The sequence below is a fragment of the Urocampus carinirostris genome, chromosome 5 (genome assembly GCF_059441175.1).
Source record: "Urocampus carinirostris isolate Australia breed hairy pipefish chromosome 5, RoL_Ucar_1.0, whole genome shotgun sequence".
Taxonomy (NCBI): domain Eukaryota; kingdom Metazoa; phylum Chordata; class Actinopteri; order Syngnathiformes; family Syngnathidae; genus Urocampus; species Urocampus carinirostris.
Genome location: NC_142353.1, coordinates 12,817,781 through 12,843,935, shown reverse-complemented (window position 1 = coordinate 12,843,935; position 26,155 = coordinate 12,817,781). Strand labels below are relative to the sequence as shown.

The 26,155-nt window shown below is 38.9% G+C and overlaps 1 protein-coding gene across 1 annotated transcript in view; it reads right to left on the bottom strand.

Moving 5' to 3' along the window:
* adgra2 (adhesion G protein-coupled receptor A2) overlaps positions 1-26,155 on the bottom strand; it is an 84,790-nt gene that overhangs the window by 17,073 nt on the left and 41,562 nt on the right. Inside the window, exons 3-5 of the mRNA XM_088335783.1 lie at positions 6,723-6,794; positions 923-994; positions 764-835 (exon numbers count right to left, since the gene is read on the bottom strand). Coding sequence (XP_088191909.1) covers positions 764-835; positions 923-994; positions 6,723-6,794 — 216 coding nt within the window. The remainder of the gene's footprint in view (positions 1-763; positions 836-922; positions 995-6,722; positions 6,795-26,155) is intronic.

Genomic DNA, 26,155 nt, shown 5'->3' with positions numbered 1-26,155 from the left:
CCCAACTCAGGTGATGCAAATTTAAATCTTGTTAGCAAGCTGTTTGGGAGCTTGATAATGACTCAGGTGATCGGTCTCGCCTGTAATTTAGCAGAGAAACTCCAAGAACATGCATGACATGCGTCTTTTGAGGACCAGGATGGCCACCCGTGGTGTAGACATCCTCTTGCTCTTCAGAGTTCAGCCAAACCTCGCAATTGATTCAAATGCACTTAAACATTGAAATACTTATATTTCATAGTTATAAATAGTTGTTTGAAGAAGAATAGATGATTAAAACAAAAACAGTGGAATAGACAGTTTGTTAGGATCTGACACATCTTCGACCAGAGGGCCCCAACCGGGGTCTGAACTGTTGCACAGGTGTGGTGATTGGACACACTAACACACTTTTCCTATAGAAGCAATTTCTTCTTTTGCCTTGGTCCAATGAAATACAGTTGAAGGGTCACCACCAGCTCTCCGGCTATAGCTTTGGAACTGCTTTTTAAAAATGATATCTGTCGAACAAGAAGACATGCAGGTAGGCCCACTGTTTTTGCTTTTTATTCAAATTATGTTTCTTAATCTTTTATTAACCAGTAGCAGGTGTTAAATAATATAAAATGTTCCTATAGTTTATGGCTAGAGTCTCAGGTGAAAGTATAAGATGACATTTTGGAAATTTGGTTTGGCCCAAGCATTTATTTCCCTTGTTATCATTTCTAAGCGCTTTCCCCCCTGAAATCAATTTGCTGGGGGTAGATTGACTAAAGAGACTCACACAAGCTTGAGGGATGGCAACTCCTGAAACACGTCTGGAACCAAGGTTGATATGATGTTCCCAGATAAGTTCCTAACCAAGCACAATTCACCAGATCTGTTATTATAAGTTTATCCTTCACACGAAATACAACATTTTCAATTGGGAAAATACACTTACAATTTTGTGAGATTAGACAGCCCTTGGAACATGTCTGAAGTCAGGCAGCCAATGCGGTTGTTGGATAGGTCACTGCAAAAGGGGACAGATCAAGAAATGCTTTTAGTTACTTCCTATTGTGTCTGATGACATCATAACGAACTAAAATCTGTGGTGCGCAACCAATAGCTATAATTTCATTTACTCAGCCGTTAATTAAGTTCATGACTAAATGTGTCTTTTGGAAAATGTATACAATAAACCATTGTGCAAAATGTCGACAATTATACTTTTTTTTCATGAAAGAAGAAAAAGTTGAAGCATGAATAAATGGATGAAACTTTGTTTTGACCATGAGAAAAACAAAACATCAACTCAAAAAACAAAAACAATGTTAACGTAACCTGTCCGAAAAGGAATAGAAAGAAGCATATGCTCATTCGACTTTCTTATTGTGTCTTACATATAGCTCTCCTTTTTACATTGTCACGGTCGCCATGGCGCCCAATTCTCATTTTATTGAGAATTCTTATTTTCATTCATTCAATCTCAGAAGCCTCCCTCTTTGATTTGTGATTCCATTTACCACTTTATAAGGTGTCACACTACTCAATGACAGATGTCCTGTTGTGCAAACTAATGACAATATTACGACGTTATGTCTAATGTAGTACCGGTTGTCTGATTTAAGTTACTATTCAAAAATGGTTGGGTCATTCATATAAAAACTATACAATACAAATTAGCTAAGAACATTGGAGTGGTGAATAGATTTTTAAATATGTTTTACCAAAACCCTTCATGTATTGTACAATTATTTATTTTGCATTATTTAAATTATAGTTTAGACCTGGGGAAATACCTAGAAGCAAGATAGAAAGGCTTATTCAACTCCAGATGAAAGCTGTCATGATTTTGCATGATTTCAGGGTCAAAAATATAAAAGACTGTTTTTTTTTCAAATCCAACATTAAAACTTAATGATATAATTACATTTAAATCTATTATTAACTTTTAAAGCTAGAAAACCTCAACTCTCAACAACAATCAAAAGTTGTTTTTCTACAATGTAGAACACTCATTGTCCTAAGTACAGTCAAGATTGTATGAATTATTTCTGAATTTTATAGTCTCAAGAGTTATTTATTGATAAACTTTTCAGTCATTCACTTATTTGCTCGTATTTAATGTTCTTCATGAGTATTCATTTGTTTAAGTGAAATCATTTACTTCTTGATATAATCACATAACTTCTTGTTATATACATTCGTTCAGTTGTTATTCAGTCCCCACATTGTTTCAAGTAGAGTTTTAGCTCACAGTTGGGAGAAGGCCTCGAGTTTTAGTAAAACTGGCAAGACCTGGTCTAGACAAAGGGCTGATGAAAAGTATAACGTTTGGATTTTGAAATAGCCAGTACTCCTAGTGTAAAAGTGTTTGTCAGCCATGTTGATCGCACATCTGTGAAACCATGGAGCTTTTTTTTTTTTTTTCCTCACATTACCTGGACTACAAGTATTCTGTTTCTGTAATAAAAACCTCAATAGAACTGCTCAGATTCAGCGCTTGTTTCAGTTGAAGAAAAGTAATTCTTCTTTAGCTACTAAAGCTTCAAACAGCTTGTTCAGCCCATTGGGCTCGTGATTATGTATTCTGTATTAGTGTATTGTAAAGCTGATTAAGTGCAAATGTTTAGTGTTTGTTCATTATGTGTACTTGTGCTGTGGCCAAATTTAAAATGCCACAAACAAACAAACAAAAAACAAATGTTATTATGAGTTACATCAAAATAGTCAATGGTACCACCGTGGGATATTTCATTTACTACTTCTGAGAAAATAACACCACAACATCCAACCATTGAGTTCATCTGTCATCTTTGGGGCGTTATGTGACATACGTGCCATGTCACGTTGAAATCTTACATCAACACACATACACACACTGGGTATGAAATGAAATGAAATGATCTGCATTTATATAGCGCTTTTCAAGTCAATGACTTCCCAAAGCGCTTTACAATGTGCTCCACATTTCCCAATAGCGGCCTTGCAGCCATGTAAGGCGCTAACCTGCTTATTGGGGGTATTAGGGGTTCAGTGTCTTACCCAAGGACACTTCGACATGTAACACGAACGAGCCGGGATTCGAACTGGGATCCCTTGATCCCAAGACGAGCGCTCTACCTCCTGAGCTACTGCCGCCCCGTACAATTAACCAAAGTAGAGGACTTTATATTTCCAAGCCAGATTTATTAAAAAAAAAAAGAACCATTTGGGTTGCAACACAATATTCGCATAGCTAATGCTAATGTTTGTTTTTCACGGTAATGAATGAGTAAAATGTATGAATATATTTTTATCATGCTATGACACTCAAATTTTTAGAGAATATTGTACCTTGATCAGAAGGTGAGCGGGACCTTTGGCCCCAAGGCTGCAGTGCAGTTGCTAACAAGACTTTAGAAAAAGAGGATTTAATCTTCATTTCGATTTTGGATTATTTCTCCCAGCTTGCCTTCCTTGCCTACAAGTGTAAACATGACCAGTCAAATTGGGTTCTTGTCTCATCTTTTCTCGTTCATCTGGTTGGTTTTGCCTGTCTTCGTGCATGAATGCTTTTAACCAGGTCAACTTCTCCGCATCCTTTATCTTTTTTTTTTAACTTTTGCACCATTCGGCAGTTGTTGGGTTTTGTTTTCTTGCCTTTCGCAAGCTTCTTTTGTTGTATCCGTTTAATCCTCGCTGTGACCATGTTGATTTATGTTGGTTTGAATGTATAGTAATAAATACAATTGGGTCCTGTTGTTTTTGTTTTGTCTATGTTAATTGGATCTTCCTTTTTAGTTTATTACTAAAAACTAAATCTCAAACTAAAAATAATGTGAATTTCCTTTTCAATTTAAACAAATTCGACAATATATAATCAGCAAAATTCTGAAATACAGTACCTTAAAGGGACAGTTTGTATTAAATGACGATTCAATTTTGTATTGTGTAGTGCAACCCAAAATGGTGCTAAAAAGCACAAGGAATAATTAAGACTTAAGAGACTCAAAGTGACCAAACCATTTTTCTTGTAAATGTTTTGCCAAGACTTCTGCAAAGCTTTTTGGCTTTTGGGTACCCAAAGCAGCAAGATGGTGGACAAATATGTCTTCTCACTTTAGGTCACATGTGTCACATTCATGACCCGCAGGACGAATGTGGCCCACCCGATCATTTTATAAGGCCGGCAGGGACTTAAAATAGTCTGAGCAACTTGGAATAAATAGTTCAATACTGCAATTACCTAAAACTAGGTTTTCCAAAATGCCTGCCGACTACAAAATCTGCAAACTGACAGCACAGTGCCACTTAACTGCAGTGTTTCCATATCAATGCCAACGAGTAGAGTTAATATATTATCTCAAATGTCTAAAAAGATTTTGTTATATACAGTCAGTAATATATTATATATAAGAAGCTATATCTTTACAATGCAACCATAATGTTTATGACAGACTTAGATAACAGTTCTTGTTTTTTTAACACCAAGAGGTGATAAATAATACACCCTTTCCTTAATTTTTTTAAATGTAAAATAATTGTTGAGTTTATTTGATTTTCATCACTAAAAACTTACAATGGTATTGGCCAAACAACTTGGTATTATAATGCTAAGTATATAAGCTGGAATCTCTACAGAGTAAAATGTAATGTAACGTAGTTCCTTTTTTCTTTAACTAGATTGTGCGTTAGCATCCCGTCACCTCACTTATCTTTCCTCCATGGAACCCCGGTGAATGTTTATCTGCTAAAGCAGAGCCCCTGGCCTGAGTGTGATGGATTGCCACAGCCAGAGAGATGCGCTCTGGTGCTCCTCTGACACTAGCCAGCAGAGCACTGTCCAAAGCATGTGTTTATCTCCCCCTGTTTGTTTTTCGAAGCCTTAGACCTTGCAGGGAAAACACAAGTGGGAGGAGGAGGAGGAAAGGCGAATTACGCAGGCCAGTGCAGACCAGAGAAGCAACCAGTTTATTGGTTCTTTTTAGTGGAATCAGAGATGATTGGTGGGTTGGTTATGCTCATTCTAAGGGTTATATCATATGAGGTAGCTCAAAGGTTATGAATTTGGATATTGGATTTTGTCTTCTTCTAACCAGATGTCATCACTATGTGGTTACTTCTTGTGCCTTCAGATTTATTATTGTTGAAAGAAGGCCCCTCAACTTGAAACGTTGGTTTTACTTTTTTTTAAATGAATAAATTGCATCGTTGGTTTGGGCTGCCACTCAATAATGTCCGCATCTTTCTGTCGTTTGATAGTCAAATGTCAAACATCTAAGAACCAAAACTTCTAGTGAGAAGGATTCATTCATCCATTATATGCACCGCTTATTCTCAGTAGGGTCACAGGGGTGCTGGAGCCCATCCCTCCCATCTCCGGGCAGTGGGCAGGGGACACTCTCAACTGGTTGCCAGCCAGTTGCAGGCCACACAGAGACATACAACTCACTCGCCCATTCACACTTAAGGACAATTTTGTACCGGCCAATTAACCTGACACACATGTTGTTGGAAGGTGGGAGGAAACCGGAGTCCTCGGAGGAAACTCACACAAGCACGGGGAGAACATTCAAACTCCGCACAGGAAGGCTGGTAGCTGGATTTTATCCCATTACCTTGGAACTGTACCATGGACGCGATAACCACTTATCCGCCGTGCCGCCCAAGGAGGTATTTTTTGAAAATATTTTGGAGATAAGGGAGCTGTGAACGATATAGTGTATCCTTCTTTCTAAGTACAAAAGGTGTAGTCACGTCAAAAAAATGTTCTTCACAATAGATAATACAGGTACAGTGTGTTTACTTCCGGTAATTTGGGTTGTGACAGAGATTAAACCTATGATGCAGCGCAGCACTTTAGTTTTAAGTAATTTTCCGTGAACCATTCAAACATGTATTAATCCTATTATAACTGAAAGAAATCTCCTTACGTTTTTGTCCATCTTTTTGAAGTGCTACACCACGGTACTATGTATTTAGAAGGGCTAAAAAATGTTGTGGTTAAAAATCAGAAAAGACTTAAAATCAAGTGTACCATCATAATTCCTCAGTCTATCTTACTTTTAGAACTTTATTTGTATGGCAGTCTCACTTGAACATTAAATCAAACAAAACAAAAAAAATACTTTTACAAGAAACAAAGGATGACATTAATTATAAATAGGAATTTGTGAGTATAATAAATCTCTATATTAACTGTCTTTCTTTGGGTTTATAACAATTTCTTTAAAAGAATAGTCACAAACTTTAAATACGTTTTGATTAACAGGTCGTAAAAGGTGGCATATAAAATCACTAGGAATGTGCGAGTACCGACCGAGTAAGTTGGTATCAGTGCTGTATCGGTGTACCAGTTTGTTTTAAGGCACCCATGTCAAAATCATGTCACAGTAAAATGATGTTAAAAGTGTACAATCATTTAGGCTTAATTTATATTTTACGTAAATAATGCTTCTATTAAAATTATTTCAAAAGTAATGTACAGCTTGGAATGCCCTCATGTACCTCCAGGGGTACACCCATTTTAGAACGAATGAGTTGGATGGACAGCAACTGACACAGTTTGACCTATTTTTGCAGCTGAGTAGAAACATACTTTTTAAGTGACTTGTTTTTTGAGTAACCTATCCTGGGACTGGACCAACCAGACCGAACCTATACTTGCTCAAAAAAGATTGATGTAGCAAAATGCTTAACTTGTCTTTTAGCAACCACAAAATTCCTTTTATTGGAGTTACTGCTGAGAACTCAAAACGGGAATAACTTCCACTTACAGTTTCCGGAGCTCAGAAAGACCTTGGAATGCTCCAGTCATGATGGTGCTGATCAAGTTGTGTTTGAGATCCCTGTGGGGAGAGAAAATATCATATGATATAATACACCTAGGGGCAATGTTGACATACTTTTACAGAGAGGCTTCATGTGAATAGTTTATCAAGAAAAAAAACACATTTTAGGGAACGGCGAGAAAGTGATTCTCATGGCTTCACCTGATTCCTCAAGCAGGACACAGCAGGTGACTTCACAGCGATAGGAAATCTTATCCAAGCGGCCACCTGGCCTCAAAGTAAAAAATGCCTCTAAAAAGACCAGATAAACCGTCTTCTCGAATTCTGAAACAGTTCATCTCATGATTTTCTCATAGTGACACCATAAATATGAATTCTTTCAGCAGCCTTTGAAGAGCTAATTCCATTCTACCCCTGCAAGGTTCTCCAACTGCTTCCCGTTCCAAATCCACATACATGTGGTTAAAGATTTAGCAAACTCCCTCGCCTCCAATCAACTTTGTGCCGCTTTTGATTTTCATCCAAGATTTTCTTTACTGCTCTGGCGGGAATTGTAAGGTCCAAGCAGGTCAGGAGAATGATTATCAGCAGGACATGGTCTGTGCAAGTTGGAATGTGCTCCTCCTTTCAACATGAAAAATGTCCCATCTCATCACACTTTCATCACACGGATTTCCGTGGATGAACACACACGCGTTAACACCAGCCTATACAGGATGTGGCTAATATCTATTCCATCCTTATAAAGGATGCTACTGTAATTGGCACATGACCACGGGATGATTTTCTGTCACCAACTCTGTGATACTTTCCACTATCCATGCCCTATGACCAACGTTAAAAAATGTCTGACTTAACGAAACCAATCCCACAAAATAGGTTTGATTTTTTAGATTTGGATACAATATATTTATTCAAACACTGTATTGTACATTCAAAAACTTACTCAAATTCAAAGTAAGACTATTTGCTTTTGATATTCAAAGGTGGTGTCCGTAACTTCAAAAATATTTTTTTTACGCCATCCGCTGGCTGAAATCATCATTGCGGCCTCTGTCAAGCTGCCTGTCTGCTGCGTGCATGTACGTGTCTCTAAGACGCTCTCGAATCAACTCTTCTTTTTTATCTTTTTGGAGGTTTTGGTTTGCATTTGGACTGTATAAGAAATAGTCTTTTTCTCTATTTGAATAAATGAAAACAACCAGCACGCGCATGAAATCACACTCAACCAGCCCATTCCCCCCACTTCCTTTCATCCATCGTAATGCGCTGAGTGACCAGAACACCGATGATAAAAGTACGATAAGATATGCGTGTTGAGGGGAAATATATAAAGGCTATTTGCAATCAGTTGGGGCATTGTTAACTCATACTGAATCAAGAAAATATTTAATTTTATACTTATTTAACACCTCAAACTACGCACCCCACCTTTGAGCGATGACATTTGGTGTACCTTTTTTGAGCAAACCTTGAAAAGAACTTTAGAGCTCAATGGCCTTGACTGTCAAAGTCTGACAACAGATCTCGTCATGTCAGGTTTATATCAGACCAAATACTCCTTCAAATTTCCATGCATACTGGGAAAATGAAATACAATAAAGACAAGGACTTTCCTTTGCATGCCTTCCCAAGGCTTTTACTCCGCAACCAAAAAGGCTGTTTGTATGCTAATGAACTCTGATTGGGCTGCATTAAGAATGACTCTTTTGTAGGAAGTTTTTGGGAAGTGGCAAAAAGGCTGATAATTCAAATGTAAACCAGCCTAGATACCATAATGAGCAATAGTGAGCTGGCATTGCTTAGGACAGAAGGCCACAGAAGGAGCTGGAAAAATGACTGAGGCCGGGGACTGGCGGCTCATTATCACTAGACTGGAATCGGGAATTTCCTGTTCCTGTAATTTTCTTTTGGAAAGCGTCATAATCCTGAGGCAGATATTTTGAGTGTAATTTCAGATATCTCCTTCTGTAAACAAATCTGCAGCTAAGGGGTGCATTCTGAAAATACAAAAGCAAGCGTTTACTTGTTTCTCGTTTCCTGACAAAGGTCAGAAGAAACCATTTTTTCTCCGCGTGTCATTTCCTGTCTGGTTGCCGTCTTTGCACTCGTTTATTTTTACAGTTTCCTTTTTTCCCCCTTTTCACAAGCTAGATTTCCCCTTCAGGGAGGGGCAGGTGGTTTGGGGTATTGGGCGCCTTACAAAATTGTCCCTGTGTATAGTTTAGCCCCCACCTCCTTACTCCTTAACACACTTATTCACAATGGGGTCTCTGTACCGCGCCCCCAACCACACTCCTGCCTTTCCCCTAAAACAGGAAACCCGAATCTGCAGAGCTCTTGTTTTTGAACTAATTTCCTGCTTTGTTACCTGTTGCCCTGATTATATTATACATACAGTATGCTCTGTTCCTAAAATATTGGATACCTAACAAGTCTTTGTCTGCCACTTCTCGAATATGATTGTCTTGTTAATATTAAGAACAAGCCAGAGACAAACAATGGTTGTTGCTCATTAACGGTACAGGAATATGTCCAAGGGGGGCATTTTCATGATACTCTCCAAATGATTGCAGATGAAATTAAGATGTCAAGGATAGTAGATGGGTGCAAAGACTATTATTTCCTGCAGCATTTCTCAAGTTTATTATATTTTTTATAGTCTGCAGCAATGGGAGTGTGATCCAAACCTTCCAATTTTACAGAAACTTTATAACCCCCAACTTGTTGTTGACTTCATTTTTGGCATTCAGAAGGAGCAAAGAAACAGACGATTACCCCTTCAGCACTTGTGTTGGCTTCAAGAATTCAATGTCAGCTTTGATGATTCATTTTATGGCTGTATCTTCAACAATAAGTTAAGTTCATACCTTAACTAGAATCCATCCCCTTGAATACATGTACAATTAGAAATTTGAAGGTGAAACGTTTTCGAAAATGCTTCAGGCAAAGCTCAAGAGGCTAAAACCAAGAGAACGAAAGACTTTATGTTGACAAAAACAAACAAACTGGGGTATCATTCTATTATTATTCATCCATTTACTTTTGTCAATTTAATTCTGATTTTGAATAAACCGGAGAAGGCACATGTGATGCCAATGAAGCCTGTGTCACTGGAGCATACAATAGCATAAAAATCTCAACATTTGTGTTTAGTGAATAGCACCACAACCTTTTGTGCTGTCGCAGCAAGATAGCAGACGATTTTGTCAGCTCCTTTGGATGAGGCTCATGTTGTGTAAAACAAATGCAAATTTTTAACCCACAATTGTATGATAGGAAGTGTATTTTTGCTTGTTATTTAAATCAATATTGTTTTTTACCACAGGGAGGCGCAAAAATAAGGACTGTCTCTTTAAATATTTAAATTGTTTATATATATATATATATATATATATATATATATATATAAACTTGCCCCATTGATAAGTAATTCTTTTTTCAATATTTAAAACCTCCAAAGATTGCAAAGGATGTCACTTTGACTGTTATATCCAACTGCTTTTCATTGTTTTGACCATCATGCACTGTTTGCATTACTGTCACTATTGGCGAATAATTTTGCTGTTCTTTGGTGTCAACACCCTTTAGCCAAATCTGGTTTTTGTAACCTGAGCCATTTAATAAAAAAGAAAGGGCTGAGGGGGGGGGGCTTTAAGAAGCAATTTTGAATCTCTTATCTGGAGTTTAGGTCCTCTTCGGTTCTTTTGCAAGTTCAAGTCAAGTCAAGTCACGTTTATTTGTATAGCCCTTAATCACAAAGCGTCTCAAAGGGCTGCACAGACCACAGATAATTGCAAACCACAGACTATTATGAGACCATCACCTGATCTAAAACCTACATGAGGGCAAATAATACACAGATATTGTCAACATAAAAATATGTTATTCATATGCTATAGAATAGAAGTGTATTTTAAGCTTAGATTTAAACATTTCCACTGAGCTTGCAGATCAAATCTCAGGGGGAAGAGCATTCCACAGCACCGGGCCTGAATGGAGAACGCTCTCAAACCTGCGGATCTCTTCTTGGCTCTTGGGATCACTAGGAGACCAGCATTTTCAGAGCGAAGGAGACCGGAACATAGAGGATAATTAAATCTGAAACATATGAGCAAGTCCATGCATGATTTTGTATAATACCAACAGAACCTTAAAATCACATCTTAAGCTAACAGGGAGCCAATGCAGGTTAGCTAAAATCGGGGTAATGTAATCAAATTTCTTGTCTTGGCATCTTGTACCAGCTGAAGGCTCTTGATGATGTCTTCTCTTCTTGTTTTGAGTGTCTCCAGTATCATAAACCTATCGCCTATGTATATTCCTATCTACTAAATTGACAAACATTGCCCCCCCAAAAAAACACAAAAAAACCCCAATAAAATTTTTTTTTTTAAATTTCTGCTTACATGAGTAACTATGTGTTGATTACGGAAAAATGTGAAAGATTGGGATTTAGAATTTAAATCATTTCACAGCCCTACGTATTTTTCTTCCTCATACCGTGTATGCCAGAAAAAACAGCACAATGTGGCAGGATGTCAACAACAACAAACAGGCACCAATCTGGGTTGGGTTGTAAAAAGTATAGCATGACGAAGGAACATATCGAAAGTCTGAGCAAGGAGAAGGTTTCAACAAAAATAAACTGAAGTTGTGAGTCCAGGGAGAGCGAAAGATTTAAGAGCATTTGTATCGTATCAACCTTTCCCAAGACATGTGTAAAATAGATTTAGTGACATATAAAGCGTTCAATTTAGTAATTGGCCTGTGAGGTGACGAGCTATGTGTTTCAATAAAGCCCTAGAGCCATGACCGAGCTGGGCTTGTAACACAAACACCCCGCTCCTCCAGTTTATCTGCAAGGCACATCTGGAGTCTATCAAGTCCAGCAGCACCCCCCTTTCTATTTCCTTTCTCTGCCACGCTTAACCCTTTCCTCACACACTCCACACCCGGACGATAAGCTTGAGGTTACCCAAGCCGGATGGTGCGGGGAAGTGTGTTGACGTCAATATGTGCCACGCTCTAGTACCGACCCAGACCGGGTTTGACAAGAAGACGCCGTTCCTGTTTTAATTTTTTAATGTGCAGCCCACCTCTTTTTTTCCAACTCATTAGCGTCATTAGCTAAGCCCAATGTTTCTTAACCTTTCGTAGGCACACTTTTTTCATCTAAAACAAGTCTCAGGGCACACCGACTATAGGAAATGTAAAAAAAAAAAAATACAATTCTCCACTCCAGTCTTGTTTTTATTGTTTAAACTCTCAAGCTGGTGAAAAATGTTATACAAAGAAGTGTATACATTTTAGCCATATATTCATATTTCTGTGCACACTGCCGCTCGTTTCAATAAATCCAACAATCAAAAGACCACAGTAACACAGGGGCAGTATGTACAAATAGCTGACAGCAGGATATTGATGAATCATGAAAAACTACTCAAAACTCCAGCAGCGGGTTTGCAACAGCTCAGTATAAAAATCTTGCTTCAAATGTAATTTGCATCACCTTTGACAGAATGTAGACTTTGTCTATATCACAATGGTGTCCAGAATATTCTTTTATTAAATACATTCTTGAGAGAAAGTTCATCTCGAATATACGATTCTACTAACATTTTCATCATCAAATTAAACAAAGAACGCAAAAGAAACAAAGTCAAGTCAAGTCAAAGGAGGAAAACTTCAACACTGGCTATAAATGTAGTTTAATGAAATGAAATGAAATGAAATGATCTGCATTTATATAGCGCTTTTCAAGTCAATGACTTCCCAAAGCGCTTTACATTGTGCTTCACATTTCCCAATAGCGGCCATGATCTGTGCAGCCATGTAAGGTGCTAACCTGCTTATTGGGGGTACTGGGGATTCAGTGTCTTACCCAAGGACACTTCGGCATGTAACACGGACAAGCCGGGATTCGAACTGGGATCCCTTAATCCTAAAACGATCGCTCTACCTCCTGAGCTACTGCCGCCCCAATTTAAGTTGACAATTTAAATAGTTTCTTATTTATATGTTTTCAATAGGTATTATTTCTGGTCACTAGTGCTCCTCAGAATGTAATAGGCTTTTGTAATAATGAGTTTTGTTGTATTTTTTTTATAATATGTTTGATTTCTAGCTTCATTTTTTGTTTTTTTGTTTTCTGGTCAAATGAAAAAAGATTAAAAAAAAATGGCGCTGTGAGAGGTCACCCAGCATCCAAAGCGAAGAAGAAATCAGGCTTCTACTTCCTGGTTTGTATGTATACACACTGCACTGTATCTCTAGCACGCTAAGAACTTCAATGTTTTAATTGTTTAATATCTCATGCATCCATTCAATATGGTTGGTGTAAAGCTTCAAGAAGAGGTGAGCCATTTCATTTGAAATGAAAGTGGAATATGGAAGCTTGATGCGGTTAAGAAAATGGTTGGATCGCTTTTTTTTCGTCCACTTTTTACTACGAAGGAGAAAGTCGCCTAAATCTTCTAAAAGTAAGTTACACTTAACTTTATTTATCTTTATAGTCAAGTCACGTTCATTTGCGACGCCCTTGATCCCAAGGAGTCTCGAAGGGCTTCACAGACCACAGAATGTCAACGCCTATTGTGTAGCTTTGTTTTCCAGTATTATGCTTTATCATTCAGCCTGCTTTGTAACGTTATAGAGCATATTATTTTATTAAATGTTTATTTTTCAGTTTAAAAAAAAACAGGTTACAAATACAAACCTTAAACATACATTCCATACAAACTATAGCACTGGGGAAACTTATGAACAAATTCAACTTACAAACGATAGTCCAGGAACCTATCACGTTCGTAAGTAGGGAAGCATTTGTATAACAGTTAGTCTGTTGATGACTGTAAGACTGCACAGATACTTGACAAATATCTATTTGTTGTCACCAATTATATAAATTGAAAAATTCCTGGTGGCACAACAGACAAGATCTCAAGTTACACCAGTGTACCAAGGCACACATGTTGAGAAATAGTGTGAAAATCACTGGCTTAGGAAAAGAAGCTCACATTTGTTTAAGACAAATTGCTGGAGCATGCGTTCCTTGGGTCACTTTCCGGCCACCAGAATATCTATGGCCTTCATGGCTATCCCTCCCTTATGTCGTTATTCCTGTTTAGGTTGGACCACTCCCTAACCACTAAATGCCAAAGAATTGCCTGTCTCCCATTTGGGAAAAGACCGAAAGTGCGCTGACTTTTACCAATAATAAACACAATAGGATAATGCCACTTTGCGTGTGGATATTGACCAAAACTGATCTGACATGCACACTAAATGTTGCATGATGTGTTTTCATCCATGAGGGTCATTTTAAACTCGATATCATTTTGCCAAAATGACACGTCGCCGAGCTTATTGCCGCCATTCCGCTGTGTCCTCCGCAGCATCCTGCTGCTCCCTCATCCATCATCACAGTTGCCCTCTGACTCTCAGTCCCTACTCCCTCTGTCCTCCCCTCAGACCTAGTAATGAGGGCCCCCTTGCGCTTCGCACGCCTGTCCTGCATGTCCCATGGTGCACCAGAGGCCCGGTTGGACAAGAGCCAGGCAACCTCGGCCCCGCTCAAGCTCATTATTCTCATTACCTCCACTCAAATCAGCTCAGGACAGGCCGCTGGGATCTGTCCGCAGCTTATAAAGGTCCCGGCCTGTTAGGGAGCGTGCTTGTTTCGGATGCCGGGGATGGAGGTACTTGTGGATGCCTAATAGCCCGTGGAGTGATCCCTTGTTTTTCGCGTGGGTTAGGTTCCAAAAAGTACCTGCGTAAGTGAAATCCGAGAAGTAGAACCTATATATTTTTTTCAAAATTAAATAAACAAATATAAATATAGTCGAAGCTAGAGCTTTTGTTGGTGAGAGGAATGAGTGGAGAGGTGTTGTAAAAGGATAGTGGGATGTTTTGACGTGTTCTAAGGGATGGTCAGGGCACCTGTTTGTTGCGGCAGGGGTAAACCAGTGAAAGCTGTCGGGCTCTGCTGTTGAACAGAAGAGTGTGTTGTGTCACCCTGGCCCGAGTGACATCGCTTTCTCGTGTCCCGTTTCATCTGGAGGGACGAAAGCATGACCAACTTGTGTGCCAAGGTGCTTAACTTGTTTGGGTGTTTGGGCATTTGGGTTGGCCATGGTCCCCACATTTTTTTTGTGTTTTTTGCTACCTTTTCCTTTTTTCTTTTCTTTGTTTTTGTGTATGTGTTTGTCTTGCTGTCGGTCACCCCTCTCGAGGGATATGACCAGGGTAGATACATAGAAAAAAAAATAAACAAACAAAAAAAAAAGGCCCAAGCATTTGTTTAAAAGATGCTACTCTACTTTTTGGGAGTTTGGGTTGGATTCTTAATTTTACCATTTTCGGGCTACACAAACAAAAGGCCCCAGTAGGTTAGCATGAAATCTCTCTCAACCCCTACTCTCCCTTTCCTGCTTCCTAATGTGTTGCCAGTCCAGGAACAGTAAGATAAAATAAGATAAGCGCGGTGGGGAAAAACAATTCTAAGGTTCTTTCAACACAGATGGGCATTTTTAACACATATTTAATAGAGAAAATATTCTACTCTAACTTTTTTAAGGACAACTTATCTTTAATGAATAAAAGTACTCTATATTGAAGTAATTAATGTTTTTTTTCTTCCTACAAACTTTCTCTGAGAGTGCTTAGCTCAGTGTTTTTTTTTTTAACCAGTGTCGAGTGTTTCATCTTTGGAATAAAGCATGCCATCAATCAATCGCTTTGTTTTCTTCCATAAGCCGAATAACTGTAACATTCATCTGTATTGGTAGGTGGCAGTAGATTACTTTACTTTTTTTTTCATGCAGTAATACCATAATACACTATACACAATACACTAATATACTATACTACAAACAGACTGATAGACACATTTTTTCCCAGAGCTTTTATGTCTCCCCAAGTTTAAGACAATAACTTTTAGGCTGTGAGCCACAACACTAGTCACTATCCCGAAGTCCAAAATCAAGAGCCTTCAGCTGGTACAAAATGCTGCAGCGAGGCTTTTAACTAAGACAAGAAAGTTTGATTACATTACCCCGATTTTAGCTAACCTGCATTGGCTCCCTGATAGCTTAAGATGTAATTTTAAGGTTCTGTTGGTATTATACAAAACCATGCATGGACTTTCAGATTTAATTTCCCCCTATGTTCGCTCTGAAAATGCTGGTCAACTAGTAATCCCAAGAGCTAAGAAGAGATCCACAGGATCGAGAGCGTTCTCCATCCGGGCCCCGGTGCTGTTGAATGCTCTTCCCCCTGAGATTCGATCTGCAACTTCAGTGAAAATGTTTAAATCTAAGCTTAAAACTCACTTCTACTCTATAGCATATGAATAATCTATATTTTATATTGATAATATGGGTATTATTTGCCCTCATGTAGGTTTTAGATGAGGGGATGGTGTCATAATATTCTGTAATAATAGTTTGCAATAGTCTTCCATCTGTGCAGCCCTTTGAGACTCTTAGTGATTAAGGGCTATACAATTGAACATACTTGACTTGACTAACAATCAGCCACACCTTGATATACATATACAACACAGAATATAGAGTGCTGTGAAAAAATATTTGGCTCTTCCTGATTTCTGCGTTTTTTGAAAATCTATTACAAAGTTGTCAGATCATCAAACCAATTTTAATATCACAAATATACAACCCAAGGAAATACAAAATGCAGTTCCGAAATGATGAGTCCATGTATTAAGCCCCCCCCCCCAAAAAAATTATAACCTATCCAGCCCTATGTGAAAAAGTAATTCCCCCTTAAACCTAATAGCAGGTTGGGCCACCATTGGCAGTGATAACAAAACTCAAACATTTACGATAATTGGTAAAGAGTCCTTTCCAACGCTGTGGAGGAATTTTGGCCCACATTTATTTGCTAAATTGTTTTAAATCTGCCATATTAGAGTTTTCTAGCATGTTCGTGTTTTTGATGAAAAAAAGTTTGCTTTGGCTCAAAAAAGGTTTAAGAAACACTGGTTTAGACCATCAAAATGCAGACCACAATGCTAAATGTAAATCCCTGAAGCAGGAAATTTTCAACTATATCTGCTGCATTTTAAATTGAAATATACTGTGTTCTAATGAGGGCAGCACGGCGGCGCAGTTGTTAGCACGTGTGCGGCACAGCTCTGAGGCCATGGGATCGAACCTTCCTGTGTGGAGTTTGCATGTTCTCCCGTTCTTGCGTGGGTTTCCTTTGGGCACTCCGGTTTCCTCCCACATTCCAAAAACATGCCTGTCAGATTAATTGGCTGGACCAAATTGTCCCTAGGTGTGAATGAGCGAACCTACTGAAGATAATGGATGGATGGATGTATTCTAATGTTGAAGCGCAGCCCCACGGTAATGACGTCAAGGGTTCAAAACCAGCCTACCCGAGCGGAGTTTGCATGTTCTCCCCGTGCCTGCATGGGTTTCCTCCCGCCATTCCGGTTTACTCGCACATCCCAAAAACCCAGTGAGGATAAGCAGTGCAGAAAGTGGATGGATGTATTCTAATGCTGTAGATATAGAATGTTATCATCGTCAAAGTCATGGGTGTCCAAAAATGTTTCAATTGAGATATAAGATAAACAGGAAGTTTTCAAAGTCCAAAAGTGTGCCAGGCTCTGGTACTGACCCAGAGGGTGCTTTACAAGAAGACGCTGTTCATGTTGTAGTTTTGTAATGTGCAGCCCACCTCCTTTTTTCCCATCTCATCAGCGTCATTAGCTAAGCCCAATGTTTCTTAACCTTTCGTCGGCACACTTTTTTCATTAAAATCAAGTCTCAGGGCAATCCAGCTATAGGAAATGTAAACAATAAATAAAATAAAAGTAAAATACAATTCTGCCCTCCAGTCTTGGGTTTTGTTGTTTAAACTCTCAAGGAGGTGAAGACCGTTATACAAAGAAGTGTATACATTTTAGCCATATATTCATATTTTTGTGGAAACTGCCCCTCGTGTCAATAAATCCAAAGATCACAAGACCAGAGCAGCACAGGGGCAATATGTAGAAATAGCTGACAGCAGGATATCGATGAATAATGAAATACAACTCAGAACTCGGCAGCACAGCGGCGTAGTGGTTAGCGCGTGTGCGGCACAGTTCTGAGGTCTTGGGAACCTACTGTGTGGGTTCAAATCCAGCTACCGGACTTCCTGTGCGGAGTTTGTATGGCCTCCCTGTGCTTGCGTGGGTTCCCTCCGGGCACTCTAGTTTCCTCCCCTCATTCCAAAGACATGCATTTCAGGTGGATTGGCCAGTCCAAATTGTCCCTAGGTGTGAATGAGCGAGCGAGTTGTCTGTCCCTGTGTGCCCCGCGATTGGCTGGCAACTAGTTCAGGGTGTCCCCTGCCCACTGCCCGATGATTGCTGGGATGGGCTCCGGCACCCCCGCGACCCTACTGAGGATAAGCGGTGCAGCTAATGAGATGAGGACTCAGAACTCCAGCAGCAGGTTTGCAACAGTTTAGAAAAAGTATAAAAATCTTGCTTTAAATGTAATTTGCATCACCTTTGACAGGATGTAGACTTTGTCTATAGAATAGAATATTCCACTGCGCTCAGGAAAAAGGAAAAAAAAATCTAATAGGCTTCTTTTCTTTTCAATTTACTTGAAAATCTTTATTACAAATTTTTAATATAAATGGTTTATTGAATAAACATTTATATTTTAGCACATTTCTTTTTAAAAGTATAATATATTAATTATTAAAGTAGGCAATGATTTAAGTCCCTGACTCACTCCCCCCACAATTGTTTTTTTCACTTAGTCATTTTAAGATGGCCATTGTATGATTGTTTTTATTTTTTTGTTTATGCTGCGGGCTGCTGAAAAACGGATGGTAGGCCAAAAACGATGTCCAGACCGTGAATTTAACACTGATTTTAGGTTTAACCTAAGCAGTTGTCTGGTAGTCCATGCTTTTCCCAATGACAACAGTACCCAGTACTGAGTTCCTCACCAATATATGTTCACTTTTCCATTGAAGTCAGTATGTAAGAAAAAAAGAGGAACATGTCTGGCCAACAAGCACAAAGACAAACAAATAATTCTGCAGGGTTCCATGACTTTAAAAACGGATTTTCCCATGTTTCCATGGAACTCTTTACTCTGGCACCAAAAATGACTTGGCCAGATCATCATCCTTCATTTTTCACGAACCAAGAAGTAACTTGCTAAAACACAGATGTGTAAATAGATTTTCATTAACATGCACGTGTGTTACCATACAAACACGATTCTACCAAGGAAACCAGGTATGACTCAATTCAACCCCTAAAAAAGGAAAGAAATGAGGCGTTCCGAGACTCAAATGTAGTTGTTGGGCGCCACGGCTATTTAAGTGAGCTACAAAAACATGGTCCAAAGGCAAAAACAAACAAGGCTAAATTGCTCCACTGCATTTGGGTGGTTTGGCTACTTATGAAGGCAATCGTGGCTTTGTGGAGGTTCGTCCCAATGAAAGGGCTAACTGTGTAGATTTCTGAAAAAGTCTCGGCGAGGGCTGGCAAACTATTCATTTATTCGCATTGCTAAGTGGCGAGAGATCAGATTGCCTTCAGAATGAATATGTCTGATGTTAGTGTTGTCTTGTATATTTGTTGTAAATTTTTTTAAATGCCCTGGCCACAACCGAAGGCGCCCCGTTACAGGCGCATACTGAGAATACACACAGCAATCCTGCAAGGGGCAAAAATAGCTGATCTATGAAGATTTAGACCTCTTAACTGCAGCTTGGTGACTGGCCTCCCGCCATTTCCTGACCATTGCCTTTCTTTTCTTGAGCTACTGCAAACGAAAAATGTTTTCCATTGACAGAATGTTTATCTTATCTTATGTGTAATTATTCTAACATATCTAAAATAAGAAAATACTCACTTAAGAAAAGACAAATAGTCCCATACATAAGTTTAAAGATTATTTGGCACATCCAACCATTATCTGCAACGCTTATCCTCAGTAGGGTCACAGGGGGGCTGGAGCCCATCACAGCTATCTTCGGGCAGTGCGCAGGGGAAACCCTGAACTGGTTGCCAGCCAGTCGCAGGGCACACAGACACAGACAATTCGCTCGCTCATTCACACCTAGGGACAATTTGGACCCGCCAATGAACCTGCCATGCATGTTTTTGGAATGTGGGAGGAAACTGGAGTGCCCGGGGGAAACACACGCAAGCACGGGGAGAACATGCAAACTCCACACAGGAAGGATTGATCCCATGACCTCAGAACTGTGTGGCACACGTGGTAACCACTGGGCTGCCGTGTTTGCACATTTTAAACGCTATTCTTTATGTCTTAATATTAGCAAAAGGTTATTTTGTCGTTAGTTAGCACACATTTTCTTATTTTAAAGGAGATTATTTGGGGGAGCTTTGGGGTTCTGATAAAATATATTTAAATGCAAAATAATATTCTTAAAAGGAGCAAAATACTTAAAAATGACAAAAGGTTTAGAATTTATTTTCGTCATTGATGTACAATGTTTAGACTTCTACTTTTCAGTCCCTAAATAGAAAAGCTGTAATTGTGGAAAACAACTTTATTGAAATCACACCCATACTTAAGTTGCAAACGAAAAATGTATTCAAGTGCCAACGTAACTCTAACTGTTCCAGCACCCCAAAATAAAACAAAATAACTTACAAACGTTGTAGGTGTTAGGTGAGCCTCGGAAAATTACAAGAACAGAGGAAAGCGGAACTTGGGTTCTGTTAAGATCAGATTTCAGAGATGAGCAAGAATCTGAGTGGTCTTATAGTGGTCTTAAATGTGGATGTGTTTTTCAACATTGAGATTGTAAAAATATATAAAGTAATAACAGTAAATAATTTTCTCTTGGCTTCTAAATGGGCTCCTCCATAATCAAATTTGCTATTCATGGGACAAAATATGTTTTATAGGTAAATACCTGGGAGAGTAGCTGTATTATTGTTTTTAAATAATTTTAGGTTTACAGTTAACTTTATCTTTAGCATTATTAAACATCTTAAATCCCATGGTGGGGAAAATGAGAGCAATATTCATCTATTTATTTATTTACTAATTAATTAATTAACTAAGTAATTAATGTATGTATTTACTTATGTATTTATTTATGTATTTATTATGTATTCACTGATCTTTTTATTGTTTTATTCACAATAGCAAAATGGTAGGGTGTTAGTACAAATGATCCCTAATAATTATTTTATTTAACGGTACAAAACTGAGGATACTTGGTAATTGGTCACAGAGCTGAAAGGTCCTTAAACGTCACCATACAATGATAAATAGAGAGCTCAGTTGTTTAATCCTTTCATTGGCATTAAACAGAATATTTTTGAAGCTCATTGTATTTTGAGAAAAAGTGCACATTGCTATCAATAAGAATAAAGACAATTATAATTCTTGTATCATGGTTCATGGTTCCTTTGACCACCAGGGTCGTTAGGATCCCATTTCCTTTGTGTGATCAGGACAGTGACGGCCGGTTCCAATTGAATATAAAAACGCATGATGGCTCTATCCCGCCTGAAAAAACTGCATGGCTGAATTTAAATTTATTTTTACCATTAGATGACGATTTCCACGCAATGATGAGCCGCGCAGCTCGATTAAAGATGGAATGAGCTGACCTCCGCCGTTGCGCGTCAAACTGCCAGCGGAGAAGTCAAATGAGGCCTGCAAAATTTATATGATTTGTGTTCTCCTTACACCGGACACCCACAATTCTCCCGTATGTGTTGTCTACCGCTTCCAGTCTCCGGTGAAAGCTCCACCCTTGGCCTCCTGCTAGTTTTACCAAAGCGGCCAATGCAAGGCTGGCCAGAGTGGCTGGGCTCGGGTTTCTCGACCCTCTGACCCTCCAGCCTCACGGGGAGCCTTGTCCGCACGTCCCAAAACAAGCACGTCCAGCTCGTTTTACATTCAAAAAGTTATTTCGCCGTGTTCACATTCTTATCCGCGAACAAGACCGTTGCATGAAAAAAAGACCTTTCTGCAGACAAAGCACATTGGTTTTGTTCCCCATGAGCTTTAATTCGTGGGTAAAGAGAAGATAATGGCAACAGCGAATTACTACTTTTTTTTCCCTAACTTTTGAGAGACCTCTGCTAATGCCGTGGGTGGCAAATTCGAATACCATGTGGAACTAATATTCCTTTGTTGGATGTTTGCGAAACTACAGTACCCTGAAAGAAGGAGTGTGTTTGTTGTTAGCTACCAGGATGCTGTAAAGCTTAACTGGCAACTGGAGTCATTTGGCTCCCGTGGAAAAACATCAAACCCTTAGATGAACAGCCAGCAAAAGAAAGTCAGACGATATGGTTCTTGTGCACACAAGGCAGAGCTGACAAACAATATTCTCAGCAATTCCTGTGCAAAGCTACGGAACACATGCTAAGGGGCGCTGGAGAAAGTACATCACTCGGTGATGGCGAAATATAATCATAAATGGCTGATTACTCTGGATTATTTCAATCTTTGAGCCTGGCTAGGGAAAACCATGCATTTCAATTTATAAAAACACACATAGATGTCAGGCGGGACGAAAGGAAAACTGAGATCACTTGCGTTCGTTTCTTGGTTTTATTGAAAGGAAGGAAATGACAAGGTGGGATTCTTCGATCCGTTGGTTGGCGGATTGACGGAACTTGACAGGCGGGTGAAGGCTTGGCGGGAATGGTCGCGGACAGGCGTAATCGTAGTGTTCGGAAAAGAGTTCAGGAGTCAGACGGGCAGGGCAGATTTACAGAAACGGGTCGGCAACGGAGATCAATCAGAAGAGAACAGGGAGCAGGCAAAGAGTCAGAGGTACGGGCTTACTGAGCTGAAGGCAACAGGTAGCATGAGTACAATCGAACAAAGTGTTACCGGAAGCTGGGGATTTAAATATACAGGGTGCGCCAATCAGCTGTCCTGGCTGTTGGCGCCAAATCCTGAACACAGGTGTTCCCGATCCGGGTGATTGTGACACATAGATATACAGTATATAACCTTTGCTAACATACAAGACCAAAGGACACTGAGCCTCAAATGAGTTTTTAGCTGTCCTCTTTTCATAACTTTATTTTGGATTAACTTTGGATCTAGCAAAAAAAAAAATGTATAACCGTTTATGGAAAATAAGCGACAAGAGATCCAGCCGCTATTAAAGGCAATCCTCTTCCTTTCCCCCGTGGGCAAAGTAGTCCGCGTGTATGCTGGGATATATATATATATATATATATATATATATATATATATATATATATATATATAGAGAGAGAGAGAGAGAGAGAGAGAGAGAGAGAGAGATTGGCTGGCAACCAGTTCAGGGTGTCCCCTGCCCACTGCCCGGAGATGGCTGGGATGGGCTCCAGCCCCCCCGCGACCCTAATGAGGATAAGCGGTACGGCTGATGAGATGAGATGAGATGAGATATATACATATATATATATACACCAGCGTTTCAATTCCTAACCAATGTGTCAATCATCATTTGAACCGGTCACTATCGGCTAAGGTTATTCTGAGGTAAAAGAGGAGGGGCCTGTTTAACATTTACAGGCGTGCATAGGGTAAAGTGGGGCACAACAAAGCCTGCAATTGGCCGAAAAAGATGCGAATCACATGTTAGGTTGCTCTACGGCCTGGAGAAAACATTTTTTACTACTGTATTTGTAAACAGGAAGTATGGGGCTAAACAGATAGCTAGCAACATGCAGCGTCCGCCGATGCAGATGCTTCTCTGCGGATTTTTTATTTTATTTGTCGGCATTATTGCGTGTTTTGGAGTACGTAAATATTTCACACGTTTAGATTTACTACACTCATGGATGTAAGAGGACCATGGTTGCTTATTATTATTGAACGTGACGGCTGCAAGACGACTTTGGTGAGCTACCCCGGCTTTATATCTTCCCAGTATCTTGTTTTATACTGATCTTGATGTTTCTGAGATGAGTCTATTTTTCAATTCAATTCAAAGTGTTAATTGTCATATGCACAGTAAAGAACCACATTTCCCTGCACCATGAAATTCTTACTTTGCTGTCCACACAGTTGTCAACAAAAAAGAAAATAGAAATTAAGAAATGGTTGGAATTTCTTAAATCTTAAGAGTTCAACTTTCTTAATGATATGTGGAATAACGCATTTGAGTTATTTGGCATCGTACAGACACGGTGTCCGTACGTGTCAGGGATACGTATTTGCTTCTTTGCAAGCTGTCGGGATGTTAAGGGGTGCGCCTTATAAGCCGGTGCGCCTCATAGTCATGAAAATACGGTATACTGAACATCATGAAGGATTAAATGAACAATGTGTCTGTAGATAGTAATGACTCTTTATAACTAAAAAAAATTGAAAATTGTCTATCTAATGTGAACATTGCAAATTTGCCAGTACCTGTACTTTTGTTTTATTTTGAAATGCCAATTATTTGCATGGTCCTCGTAGCTTTTGCCAATTGTTCATTAAATACAACAAAACAAAAAACGTGATTTCCACTAAAATTGCACAGTCCAGAGTGTATTATGACTCTAACTAAACGTCAGAAGGAATTGTTACAGCTCACACATCACTCGGAAAAGGGCAAGTATAGAAAACAGATGTCTGGAGTACAGACGGCTATTATTGCACAATTACCCATTGCATTGCAAAAATAATTTTGCTATTTTAATCCTTTATTTTTCTTTTTTGACAATACTTTAAACTCATTTTTCTTGCAAAATATTTAAATTAATCAAGCATTTCAGATGTGCATAAATCCTGCAGATAGTTCTTTAGGTAGATTATTTACCTTACTAAAATATTTTTCTTGTTTCTGCATTTATCTTTGCAAGTCAATTATTTAGCTTAACAGGCTTCTTAAAATGAATATCAAAATACAACATAATATAACTCATCCTCCGCTACTTTATAAATACTGGTTTGTGTGTGTGTGTGTGTGCGCAAGCGCATGTATGTGCGTTCGTGTGTGTGTGACCCATAGGCTCCAAAACGGCTGGACCAATTTTTAAGAAAATGTACATAGTTGTACTCAGGGCTTTCACGAGTGTCTTTTGCTAAATAAGAACAAAATCGACAAACATCTGCTTTCCTGTGGTCTGCTTTTGTTGGGTCTCTCATGCCCTCTGGCTGGCAAATTGGGTACTACAGCGTCTGACCATGAGTATATTCCAAGCAGCCGAATCCAGCTTTGGGTGTAAGTGGGGTATTATTTTTCTTATATAACTAAAATTAATTTTGAAAAATATTCCAAAATGAGAAACACTATTCAGCTCATTCAATGCCTGACGTTTTTCTCAAATGAGAAACAATTTTTTGCCATTTTGACTCATTTTTGAAGGCCTACTGAAAATATAGTTCTGTAACTATACAGACATAGGACATGTCAAAAGAAAGCTCCAATCCTCATCTTCTATTAGAAAAAAAGTATGTTTCTAACATTCAATATTGTTTAGTAAACAAGAGCTAAAAATGCTACTTTTCTTGAAAATACTAGTTTCCAAGAAAACTGAGAAAAACAGGTGAAATTTCACTATGGTGCTCTTTTTTTGGCATTTGTGATATCTTCAATATATGAACACAGAGGTGTTTTGGTTGCAAAAAAAAAAAAAAATAACACTGAACTGATGCATTAACTAAGCAAGAAAGATGCCTGAACTTTCAAACTATTTCGCTCGAGCGACCTCGCTCCTGCAGACGCGAATGAAACGTCATCCTCTCTGGTCAGACGATGACAATGGGACTTTGTCATAATTTTTTGAAAGGAATAATCTCTGTTGAACAGTTAACAGCCAATTACTATTTGTCCATATGTTGCGACTATAACCACACTGATGCACTAGGCCTACTTGGCGTATGGTTCCGCCGACACACACTCATTCTCCGGAAAAAAGAAGCAACACTAGGAAGTGGGGGCTTCCTAGATGTGTAAACAAATATCTTATCAAAGCCATTTCTGATATCCAATAGTAATTATATCATACTGAAACCATTCCCAGAGGCTTGATACTCACTGATAAGCAGCGCCAAACCTTTTATAAGATTTTTTTAAATTAATAAAACAAGATAAACACCATAACTCTTTGACACACAAGGACAATGCCTCTGGAAAGTATGTATAGGTTATGGTATTGAATGAGTTAAGAGGAGCAAACTTATCTGGGAGCAGTCAAAACAAATTATACTTTGAAACATTATTAAGATTATTTATTTTTCTGTCTAGACTTTTTGCCATGTTTGCCTTTATCCAATTGATCAAATAAAGGACACTGCACTTTGACAGCAGCCAGGCCAATAAAGTTTTCTTCCAGTTCATTTTATTTGTCTGTCACCCATCTAACAGATCATCGAAAAAAATAACAATGCAACTGATGATGCACCCAGTGTTGAGGGATTTACCTGACGGAGAACGGCTGGGGTGGAACAATAAAA